Source organism: Petromyzon marinus, chromosome 24, assembly GCF_048934315.1.
Source record: "Petromyzon marinus isolate PM22_M1 ecotype Great Lakes invasive population chromosome 24, UKy_Petmar_22M1.pri1.0, whole genome shotgun sequence".
NCBI classification, from domain to species: Eukaryota; Metazoa; Chordata; class Hyperoartia; order Petromyzontiformes; family Petromyzontidae; genus Petromyzon; species Petromyzon marinus.
In genome coordinates, this window is record NC_133690.1 from 19,371,461 (window position 1) to 19,384,238 (window position 12,778).

At 47.3% G+C, this 12,778-nt stretch overlaps 1 protein-coding gene across 1 annotated transcript in view; it reads left to right on the plus strand.

Moving 5' to 3' along the window:
• The window catches only part of TTC17 (tetratricopeptide repeat domain 17), a 52,218-nt gene that overhangs the window by 2,831 nt on the left and 36,609 nt on the right, over positions 1 to 12,778 (plus strand). Inside the window, exons 5-10 of the mRNA XM_032960222.2 lie at positions 622 to 756; positions 1,406 to 1,515; positions 6,057 to 6,204; positions 6,901 to 7,040; positions 7,287 to 7,447; positions 11,855 to 11,967. Of these exons, the coding sequence (XP_032816113.1) occupies positions 622 to 756; positions 1,406 to 1,515; positions 6,057 to 6,204; positions 6,901 to 7,040; positions 7,287 to 7,447; positions 11,855 to 11,967 (807 nt within the window). The remainder of the gene's footprint in view (positions 1 to 621; positions 757 to 1,405; positions 1,516 to 6,056; positions 6,205 to 6,900; positions 7,041 to 7,286; positions 7,448 to 11,854; positions 11,968 to 12,778) is intronic.

The following is a 12,778-nucleotide window of genomic DNA, read 5'->3' on the forward strand; positions in this document are numbered from 1 at the left end:
TTGGTACAGTATATTTTTTCAAGTAGTGGTACCCCAAACTTTCGCAGCACAGGCTGGTGCACTGCCGGTGCCGATCACTGTGGTACACCTTTCATCATGATAAGTCCGCCAATCAAATGCTAATTTTTAGACTAATTCCTTTGTCAAGGCACCTTAATCCCTCTCACACAGCTTAAAGGTGCACTGTCGTGTGCTACACCTTTCATCATGCTAAGTCCGCCAATCAAATGCTAATTTTTTATGCTAATTCATTTGTCGAGGCACCTTAATCCCTCTCACACAGCTTAAAGGTCGCGGTCTGAGCTTGGCTCTGTTTCACTCCAGCGCAGTCTTCGAGACAGGCTGGTCCCTTCACCTGATGAAGGCCGCTTGTGTTGTGGCCGAAACGTCGTGATTTTTGTTTTATTTTTTTACCTGCGTGACTTTACCGAATAGAACCAAAGAGTATGGATCCTTGTAGTCACGAAAGCTTCAAATCTAGAAAAGTCTGGTATGCTCACCATTACATTACAACAACTGCCATATGTGCAAGTAGCTACAAGTAATGGGGTTTTCATGTACATTCTTTAAAGTGCTTGCTGTTGATATTGTGGAGTGATTGTCACATGTGGTGCTTTCCAGGGTGTGCAGGAAAGAGGAAATCTGAGTGCTCCATTGCTGTCCCCAGAGGATCCTGTATTCCAAGCATTGCCGCTTCCCATGGGGACCGGCAGCCTCGATGAACTGGGGCATCTGATTCACCTGGCTTTGCAGCAGGTGTGTGCAATGTAGGGGCCACGTTCTTTGTCATAGCTCCGCTCTGGCTCAGTTTTCTTACGCGACTCGGCTCAAGCTTAAGCCACTCGGCTGCTTCCACACATGCAGGAGTGAATGCCTCAGCCATTGTTCAGCTTGGGCTCAGCTCAATGGAATCCTGAGCCTCGCTGGGACTGTGCTTCGAGCCGACTCAAGTTAAACGCAGTGGCTTTGAGCCAGCTGAAGCGAACCATCGCCAAGCCTGAAATAAGTTGTGACTAAGAATACGGTCCTTGGACATCGAGCATTTTACAGCTGTATGTTCATGGCACCTGTGTGAGTAACGGATTTGCAATGTTTGTATTATAGACATTGTATGAGTGGGTGTGTGAGTGGCCAACAAGTAAAGTGAGTAAGTGGGTAACCTATGGGTGAGTGTTTGATCGTGTGGGAGAGTTCATCTGTGAGTGAGTGAATGGGTGACAAGTGAAGGGAGTTGGTGGGTGAGTCAGTGTCTTCATAGGTGCTTGCTATTATCACTTGCCCCAGTAGTCTGTTCAGGCTATATGGGGAATTTTTGTGGGTGAGTGGGTGGGTGAGTGGATGTGTGGGTGAGAGTGTGACTCACAATTATAACAAGACTATTGTACACACACAATGTATGCTCCAGAACAAGACGTCCTGGGTGCTTTACAACATGGCCTCTTACTACTGGCGTCTCAAGAACAGTCCCACGCACGTGGCCGAGTGTGCTATGAGAGCCCTGCACCTGTCCCCCAGGTAATAATCACAATGCTAAACAAACTCTCTCCGGCGATGCTGCCATGTAGGCAGTGCTGCACGAGCATAAATTACCAACAACTCGTCACCTTCCTCAATCAGCACTGTGGCCTGAAAATGAAAAATAAATCAAGCAATCTTTTGATTTAAAGCTTTCGTGACTGCAGTAATTCATATTCTTAGTTTTTTCGGTAAAGTCACGTTGAAGAGAAACAACAAAATAACAAAATATATATATATATTTTGTTATTTTATATATATATTTTGTTATTTTGTTGTTTCTCTTCAACGTGACTTTACCGAAAAAACTAAGAATATGAATTACTGCAGTCACGAAAGCTTTAAATCAAAAGATTGCTTGATTTATTTTTTGAAGAGAAACAACAAAATAACAAAATATATATATTTGGTTATTTTGTTGTTTCTCTTCAACGTGACTTTACCTAAAAAACTAAGAATATCAAGCAATCTTCTTTGGTTCTTTCGGTAAAGTCACGTAGAATGAGAATAAAATAATAAATTGATAAAATAAAATAACACAATAATATTCTCACGACGTTTCGGCCACAACACAAGCGGCCTTCATCAGGTGAAGGGACGAGACTGTCTGGTAGGACAGCGCTGGAGTGAAAAAGCCACGATCAGATCACGACCTTTAAGCTGTGTGAGAAGAAAGGTCGTGATCTCAGCGTGACTTTCTGACTCCAGCGCTGTCCTCCAGACAGTCTCGTCCCCTTCGACTGATGAAGGCCGCTTGTGTTGTGGCCGAAACGTCGTGAGAATGTTATTGTGTTATTTTATTTTATCAATTTATTATTTTATTCTCATTCTACGTGACTTTACCGAAAGAACCAAAGAAGATGAATCCTTGCAGTCACGAAAGCTTTAAATCGAAAAATCAAGCAATGTTTCATGCACTGGCTCATATAGCAAATAGAGGTCAGAGAGACAGAGAGGATATTGGTTTTAGACTCCACAGTAGAACTGTGTGATAGCTCGGTTTACGATAATTCTCTTTGCAAGTCATAGAAAGATTATAAAATATAATTCTTACTGGTGTTGCATGGTGTATTGTGCTATTATTCATCAGCTTTCTCTGCCAAATTGAAACACTTCCCAGGAATTCATCTTCTTTGGTTCTTTCGGTAAAGTCACGTAGAATGAGAATAAAATAAAACAATAAAATTCTCACGACGTTTTGGCCACAACACAAGTAGCCTTCTTCAGGTGAAGGAACAAAACTGTCGGGACGACAGAGCTTTAATGAACGCTGCTAAGATTCGTAGCGTCTTTAAGCTGGTTGAGAGAAATAAGGCACCTTGAAAAAGGGGTTTCCATATCAAACAGGAGAATTTATCATTGATATAGCTGAGGGATTAGCTTGTGACTGGTCACAGAAATAGCTATGTTAAAGTCAAAGCCTACACATCCACAGAGGCACCTAGTACAAATCAAACAGGAGAATTTAGCATTGAAATAGCTGAGGGATTAGCTTGTGACTGGTCAAAGAAATAGCTATGTTAAAGTCAAAGCCTACACATCCACAGAGGCACCTCGTACAAGGACGCCAAAAGGGGGCTGCAACAACTCAAATATCATACAGTAAACCGATGTGAAAAAACCTGAGTCTAAATTACATCAATATAATAAATGTACTCAATATATTCTTCAATAAGCAGAGCTATTAACAGCAACTGGGTATACACTACACTATAATGAATACCATATAGTAAACAGATAAAAAACTAAAATATAAACTTCCTCAATGTTATCAATAAACTCTATATATTCTGCAATCAGCTGAGCTACCAACAATAAGTCGTTATATATCATGATGCTATATGGCGAAAAAATGGGTGGATTCTTACCCTCCACGTCAGCACCACGGACAGCTACGAGCCCCGTTCAGACGGACGAGTCCATCCACGGTCGGAATAGAGGAGGGAGGAGAGAAATAGCTGCGAGGTGCTGTTATAATCATGTTATAAACCATACCATTATCCGTGGTGTGAGGAGTATTAAGAGTCAATGCCAGCGAAAGAGCTGCGGTCCGAAGGTCACCATAAAATACAATTAATTAAGAACCGAAATGGTTTAAAACATCTTTCCAATGGTTACTAAGCCAGAATCCATCTTCTCGGTTGAAATTGTCTCTGTGCTTGTATATATGTATGGCCTCATAAACGAATCTCTCATGGTAGCCGGTTGGCTTGCAAAGAACCTCCGTCTTGGAGAAGTCAATGTCATGTGAGCCTACTGAATTATAATAGTGATCTGCCACTGCAGAGGAGTTCGTTCTACCGTGTTTCAAGTCTGCTTTATGTTTGCGGATGCGGTCCGAGATATGTCGTTTGGTTTCTCCAATGTAGCTACTACCACAGAGGCACTTTAGTTTGTAAACGCCCAGGTACTGTATGTCTGGAACAGTATATTTTACCTTGAAAGGACCAAAGAAGATGAATCCTTGCAGTCACGAAAGCTTTAAATCGAAATTTAACCGCCTCTACGGGGAGGGATTCCACACAACCTTAAGATCATTCAACAAACTCCGGGACAAGAAGGCTCAACTAATCGAGTCTCTCACCTTTCTGAAAAGATGCCGCCACTCTAAGGTAATACCAACCACATTTACACTATCCTCTGCTGCTGCTGCAACTTATTTCAATGCAAAACGAATTCTAGCTAGAACTAGCTTCGCTCTTATCTCAGAAAAAATCAGACTTACACGCACCGAACTAGATCAGTTAGACAAGACACTCTACAAATCACACTTAACATTGACAGCAACAATGTCTACATCGGATTGGGAACATGTAGACAATATGACTACCTCTTCGGCTGCCACTATGTAAACCAAATGTAGGGACAATTTGATTTCCAAATTCAATCACCTCTCCAACAAAAAAATCGGATCCACACACCGAAAAGATAGACGTTTACAAAGTCGTAATTAATTGCAGTAACAGTTCCATTTCTGATGGCCTGAAATCCGTTTTTTTGCTAAAGGTCTAAACTTTGCTGTCACACCAAGGCACATACCGGTTAATGATATCATTGCCCATGTCGACGTTGCACTCAAAGGCTTGAGTCACATCTCTGCAGACGTAGCAAGATCTGAAATCGCTGCAACCCTCAAGAACTAAAGTGCCTCTGTGGTAGTAGCTACATTGGAGAAACCAAACGACATATCTCGAACCGCATCCGCGAACATAAAGCAGACTTGAAACACGGTAGAATGAACTCCTCTGCCGTGGCAGATCACTGTTATTATTCAGTGAGCTCACATGACATTGACTTCTCCAAGACGGAGGTTCTTTGCAAGCCAACCGGCTACCATGAGAGATTCGTTCATGAGGCCATTCATATATACAAGCACTGAGACAATTTCAACCGAGAAGATGGATTCTGGCTTAGTCACCATTGGAAAGATGTTTTAAACCATTTCGGTTCTTAATTAATTGTATTTTATGGTGACCTTCAGACCGCAGCTCTTTCGCTAGCATTGACTCTTAATGCTTCTCACACCACGGTTAATGGTATGGTTTATAACATGATTACAACAGCGCCTCGCAGCCGTTTCTCTCCTCCCTCCTCTGTTCCGACCGTGGATGGACTCGTCCGTCTGAACGGGGCTCGTAACTGTCCGTGGTCCTGACGTGGAGGGTAAGAATCCACCCATTTTTTCGCCATATAGCATCGTGATATATAACGACTTATTGTTGGTAGCTCAGCTGATTGGAGAATATATAGAGTTTATTGATAACATTGAGGAAGTTTATATTTTAGTTTTTTATCTGTTTACTATATGGTATTCATTATAGTGTAGTGTATACCCAGTTGCTGTTAATAACTCTGCTTATTGAAGAATATATTGAGTACATTTATTATATTGATGTAATTTAGACTCAGGTTTTTTCACATCGGTTTACTGTATGATATTTGAGTTGCAGCCCCCTTTTGGCGTCCTTGTACGAGGTGCCTCTGTGGATGTGTTGGCTTTGACTTTAACATAGCTATTTCTTTGACCAGTCACAAGCTAATCCCTCAGCTATTTCAATGCTAAATTCTCCTGTTTGATTTGTACTAGGTGCCTCTGTGGATGTGTAGGCTTTGACTTTAACATAGCTATTTCTGTGAACAGTCACAGGCTAATCCCTCAGCTATTTCAATGATAAATTCTCCTGTTTGATATGTAAACCCCTTTGTCAAGGTGCCTCACTTCTCTCAACCAGCTTAAAAGACGCTACGAATCTTAGCAGCATTCATTAAAGCTCTGTCGTTCCGACAGTTTTGTTCCTTCACCTGAAGAAGGCTACTTGTGTTGTGGCCGAAACGTCGTGAGAATTTGATTGTTTTATTTTATTATTTTATTCTCATTCTATGTGACTTTACCGAAAGAACCAAAGAAGATGAATCCTTGCAGTCACGAAAGCTTTAAATCGAAACTTCCCAGGAAGTCTGGTAAATTGTGTGGTTCCACAGGATGAGGAATTAGATTGTACGTCATTTGGTGCTGACGGGCCCCCTTGTCCCCCGTGCAGGCCACACCATGACGTGGCGCTGGTGAACCTTGCCAGCGTGCTGCACCGTGCCCACTACTCGGCTGATGCCGCCGTGCTGCTGCATGCTGCGCTACCCATCTCCAGCGATCCGGCCACGGTTCACTACACCCTGGGCAACGTCTATGCCGTGAGTAGCAATCCGCTAACTGATGTCTTCTCTGTACTAAGCGACCAGTTCTCTGTACTAACCAACCAGAGCGGTGATGTGGCCCAGCAGTAAGGGGCTCTCCGCTTGATGCAGAGGTTGCGCTCATGACACACAAAGTGCTTGCCACAAATTAACCACAATACCTCGCTGATTTCGTCAAGGAGCATGAACCATCACGCGAACTACGGTCATCCTCACAGGAGCTTTTAGCCAGCCATCGAACAAAGACAGTCACTGCATCGCGCACGTTCAGATGTGCTTTCTGCGGCTGTCTGGAACGCTCTTCCGATATTAGGAAGCCACTGGAGTTATGCACTTTTAAATCTATATTGAAAACTAATTTCTTGAGAACTGTTTTTTGTGTTTGTTGTCATTGCCCTGCATCTCTGATTACCACAGTTGGCTATGTACTGTGCAAAATAAGTTCAACATACATCTGAACAGGTCCTGGGCCCCCTTAGGTCGACTCAGCCTCAAATGATTTCCTGCTATAATGTGTAAAACAACATCACTGGGGAGACAAAGGTGGCCAGGTGCGATACAGGCCACACCATCCCCTCGTGTGCCGTGTTGACCTTTGTAGATGCTCGCGAACAGCCCCAACAGCTTGTTTAGGATATTAGGGGATCTTTAGCTTAATGCATGACCACGTGTGCATGATGTCACGTGTTGCAGATGCTGGGAGAGTACAATCACTCGGTGCTCTTCTACGAGCAGGCGCTCGTGCTGCGGCCCGAGCTGGAGGCTGCGGGGAGGAGGCGCCACGCTGTGCTTTGCCAGCAGGGACTTGAGCGCAAGCTGGAGGCTCAGCACAGGTGGCTATCCAGTGCTGCTGTACACACACTAGCCCCCTTTCTGCTGTGTACACACTATATCCTGGCTGATATGTACACATAAACTACCCTGCGCTTTTGCATACAAACAACCCGTGCAGAACAGGCGTGGAACAAACAAGCTGCACGTAGAAAGGCGCTCAGGTCGCGAAATCGAACCCAGGCCCTTCTTGCTGTGAGGAACGAGTTTTAAAACTGCGCCACCACTCTGCGGCTTCATTATCACAGGTCCTTGCAGCAGACGTTGAGTGAGCTGAAGGAGTACCAGCGGCAGCACGAGCAGTACGTGCACCTGCAGGAGCAAGTGGAGCGGCACAAAGTCCCGGCTGACCAACAGCTGCTTCACACGATCCTGCACGAGGCTCATCTAGCCCGCGACACTCACTCCGGTACCCACACTCCTGCACTGATCTAGCCTGTGAATCTCACTCTGGTACCCACACTCCTGTACTTATATAGCCTGTGACATTCAGTCTGGTACCCACACTCCTGCATTGATAAAGCCTGTGACACTCACTCCGGTACCTACACTCCTGCACTGATCTATCCTGCGACACTCACTCTGGTACCCACACTCCTGCACTGATCAAGTCTATGACATTCACTCTGGTACCCACACTCCTGCACTAATAAAGCCTATGACACTCCAGTACCTACACTCCTGCACTAATCAAGTCTGTGACACTCACTCTGGTACCCACACTCCTGCACTGATCAAGTCTATGACATTCACTCTGGTACCCACACTCCTGTACTGATAAAGCCTGTCACACTCACTCCGCTACCCATACTCCCGCACTGATCAAGTCTGACAACAACAACAACAACAACAACCGCCATTCGCCACTAAGTGGCGGTGACGTCACCACGACGCTTGTGCCAGGCTATGTGCACCCTGAGGCCACGTGAAGTGTCGAACGCCCGCTGGCAGGAGGTCACGGGGCAGACCCAGGTGCCACGGGTCGACTGACTGAGATGACTGGCTGATGCACCACCTGTGCCCCCTACTGTGCCAACCTGCTGTGCTTTAGCCACCCGGCGCTCCGCTCGCTGTTGTGAGCGTCGCTCCTCCGCCCTCCGTTGTTGTTGGAGGGCGACTGCCTCCAACTGCCCAGTAGCATCCTTCACGAGCCTCCTCCACAGAGGCCGATCTTGACACCGCTGGTACCAGTCATCGGCAAGTCCACTCAGCTCCACGTCCTCCTGTACCACATCACTCCATCTCTTCTCTAGCCCGTGCCGCGCCCGCTTAGCCCCCTCAATCCGGCCAAACAAAAGCTGTTTCGGCATGCGGTGGCTGGGCATGCGGGCTACATGACCCAGCCATCGCAGCCTTGCCTGCCGGAGGAGCTCACCGATGGGACCCTGCCCAGATCTTTCAAGGATTTGTGAGCTCCTCACACAATCCAGTCTGGTTAAACCCAGGATGGATCGTAGGCAGGTCAGCCTAAATGTTTCTAACCGGCGAAGATGTTCCATTAGGGGGGTCCACGTTTCGCAAGCGTAGAGAAGGGAGGGAATGACCGTGGCCGAGAAGACCTGAAGCTTAGTGCGGAGCGACAGACCAGGTAGCTTCCACACAGCGTTACGCAACCGATGAAAAGATATTGCCGCTCGACTGATTCGGAGTGAGACCTCTGCTGTTAAACTGGAGCCAGTCATAAGCACACTGCCCAGGTATGGGAAACTCTCCACTCTCTCCACAACTGCCCCATCACCGATTGGGAGTTGTGGGGGTGGAGTGTCCGATGGTACAAAATACCCAGGCAGGTGCTTAGTTTTGGTGGGGCTGATGGTAAGGCCCCACCTCTTAGTGGCACGCTCCAGTCTCAGCAGCAGCGTCTCCAACTCCTCCTCTGACTGAGCAGCTATTACCAAGTCATCAGCATACATAACGTGGTTGAGCAATAGGGAGCCATCCCTTGACCGCACCCGGGCATCGATTAGCCTCCCATTATATCTGTACCATATGGAGATTCCCCCGGTACAGCTATTGAAGGCTTCACGAACTACGTGGTCAAAATAGATGTTAAATAATGTGGGAGCCAGAGGACATCCCTGTCGCACCCCAAGGTGTACAGGGAATGGCTCTGACTCCCGGCCACGTAGTTTTACCCGGGCCCGCTCACCATCATGAAGGTCCTTAATGATCGTGAGCAGAGGGTCAGGTACTCCAAAAGCACGAAGAACGACCCAGAGCCCAGGCCTACTGATGGTATCATAGGCCTTGACCAGGTCAATAAAGCAGAGATGTAGGTCTTGTTGGAATTCCCTACACCTCTGCTGTAGCAGACGGACAGAAAATATGGCATCTGTGCAGGACCGCCCTTTCCTGAAACCGCATTGGGGCTCCGCAAGCCTCTCCTCAGCGTGCCTGGCAAGGCGATGCTGAATAATCCTTGCCAGGACCTTTCCCGGCACACTGAGGAGTGAGATGCCCCTGTAGTTGTTACAGTCTGTGCGGTCCCCCTTCTTAAAAAGGGGGACCACCAGGGCATCCTTCCAATCCTGCGGAACCCGTCCAGTGGTCCAGACTGTTGTTATGATGTCATATAGGGCAGTCTGTGCACAAACGCCACCCTCCCTCAGCATTTCGCTTGGGAGATCATCTCTGCCCGCTGCCTTTCCTGGTCTCAGACTCCGTATCGCCTTCAATACTTCCTCAGCAGATGGCACCTCAGCCAGCCACTCACAGGGGGTGACTTCATCCAATATTTGAGGCACCGCAGCCTCAGCAGGGTCATCCTCACTTTGTGCCACGATGTTTTCCTGGCTGTGGGATTTTCCCTCCCCCAGGACCTCACAGAAATGCTCAGCAAATCTGCGAACCTGTTCCTGGGGGTCGGAAATTGGATCACCGTTTTTTCCCCTAATGATGGTAATAGGTGTGGCGCTGCAGGTTACTTTTTTGATGGAGTTAAATAGCGATTTGTGATCACGGGCCACTGAGGCAGACTCCATCTCCTCAGCAACCCGCGACCACCACCCATCCTTGCAGCGCCTCACGGCTCTCCGAACCTCCGAGCGAAGGCTGCGGTAAGCCTCCTCATTCTCTGACGTGGGATTCTGTAGCCGATGACAGTGGGCCTGTCGCTTTTTCTCAACCATCCTGAACAACTCCTCTGTCATCCAGGGTGTCTGGGGAGGTCTGGACCGCGTACCCAAAGCAGCCATTGCAGCTGCATGAGTCACAGTCCTAAACCTCGCCCATTTACCCTCGACATCAGGAGGAGTCGGGGACGATGCCAATCCCAGCCGCAAGCGATGATGAAATTCTCGCTTGCAACTTTCATCAGATAACTGAGACCAGGCCACTTTAGGTTGGAATGGGGTCCTGGGTGTACACCCACCACCGGAGTGGAAGAATGGCAGGCGCATCTTACAGATGACTAGTCGATGGTCAGAGGGCAGATCAGCTCCACGGTAGGTCCTGGTGTCAAGGACATGGGCTCGCATTCGCTGGTCCGTCACTATGTAGTCCAGCAGATGTTCTTGCTTGGACCCGGCATGCATCCATGATGTTGTGTGGATGCGCCGATGCCGGAACAGCGTGTTGGTAATTACAAGCCCATGGGCTGCACAAAAATCTAGCAGCCTCCTACCGTTGTTATTGAGCTGATCTGGCCCATGCCCTCCAATCACTCCAGACCAGGTGCCAGTATCATGACCAACTCGGGCATTGAAGTCACCCAACATGATGACTCTATCCCGAGGGGCCACTTTAGCCAGCACCTGTGACAGGAGGTCATAGAAGGCATCTGACTCATCGGCTTTGCCTGCATCCCTCCACGGATGTTCATCTTCGGTGGGGGCATAAGTAACCACGACCACCATTCCTCGCCTCCGGTTGATGGGAAGGCGAGCCCAAAGTAGCCTGGGGCTTACAGCTTCCCACACCTCACCGCCACGCTCCCACGCCCCCTTCATTCTTTTGTTCAAAAGAAGACCCACACCCTGTTGTTTGGCAGTCTGCTGCCCCGAGTAGAGGACTGTCCACCCCTCATGGTGGCAGGAGCCAGAGCCGGTCCACCGGACCTCCTGAATGCCGCATAGATCCATGCGGTACCGGTCCAGCTCCCGACAGAGGAGTGGCAGCCTCTCCTCTGCAGTGAGCGTTCGAACATTCCACGTGGCCACCCGTAGTGGCTTTTCGTTGTTTCTGGAGTAGCCCCGAGGGTAGGTATTCAATCTCCTGGCTCCGCCAATTGGGGTTTGGCCAGGAGACGTCATAGACGCCTGGCCAATGTGGGTACCGGAGTGAGTGTCAAGTCTGACACTCACTCCGGTACCCACATTCCTGCACTGATCTAGCCTGCGACAATCACTCTGGGACCCACACTCCTGCACTTATCTAGCCTGTGACATTCACTCTGGTATCCACACTCCTGCACTGATCAAGCCTATGACACTCACTCCGGTACTACTCAACCAGGTGGCTCAACGGTACAGCGACCGGCTCGCAATCGAAAGGTTACGACTTCAAATCCTAGATGGGAGTTGATTCAGCTCATCATGTTTTTCTGGTCGTTAAAATTAATACGACTTATGGGGGTAAGTAAACAGTGGTTGCCTTATGGATGGACTCTCTCTTACCATGGGAATGTGGAATTCTCTGCACTTGCTCTGAGCTGCAAACAGGAGATGAGCACCGCCTCAGTGCTCATTTGAGCAAGAATTCACTGTGAATATTGACTCGTTATTTACAACACTGGGTGCTGTCAAGAACTAGAGAAATCCATCTGTAATGATCTGGTGGCATAGTGTTTGCTGTCTTTCTGTTATTGATACGAGTGCAGGTAACAGTCAGGTGTGTCGGTGGAGCCAGCAACAGAAGCTGCTAGTTTGTCAGTGGGATCAGCCGGTGCGGTACACGAAAGGGGAGGGAGAAGATGGCATCGAGCGCGTGCAGGTTGGAGGCTTCTCGTGACTCGCAAAATGCCACATTGTTTTGTCACACGTACCCATGGCCAGCACTCCCACCACCAATGCATCCACATTGCGGCAGAGAGTAATGTTGTTGGGGTGAGGGACTTGCAGCTGGGTGTGATGATTTCAAGTGTTGCTTTTACACATCATCTCCATCATCATCTCTTTCAATCTATTTGAGTCATGGATTTGAAATTTACTTCTGAAATATGAGAGATATAAAAATAAATATATGTATTATCATTGAGCATGATTAATTATTATGACACTTATTCTTGGTTCTTTCGGTAAAATCACGTAGAAGGGAAACAATAAAATAATAAAAATATAAAACAATAAAATTATCACGACGTTTCGACTGCAACACAAGCAATCATCATCAGGTGTGAAAACCACAGCAAGAAAATTTGAAAAAAGTGGCGTTTTTTTTTTACGTTAGCACCACGGAGAGCGATTTGGCAGTTATTCAGGTGGACGAGTCCATCTATGTTCAGAAAAGAGGAGGGAGACGAAAATAATGGCTTAGCAATCATTGGAAGGTTTTGATAAACCATTTCGGGTCTTAATTGATTGTTCACGCTTACGGTGGCTTTCAGACCGCATCCATTATTTTCGTCTCCCCCATCCTCTTTTCCGAACATAGATGGACTCGTCCACCTGAATAACTGCCAAATTGCTCTCCGTGGTGCTAACGTTAAAAAAACCGCCACTCTATGTGACTTTACCGAAAGAAGCAAGAATATGAATCCCTGCAGTCACGAAAGCTTTAAATCAAAATATTATGACACTTGCTC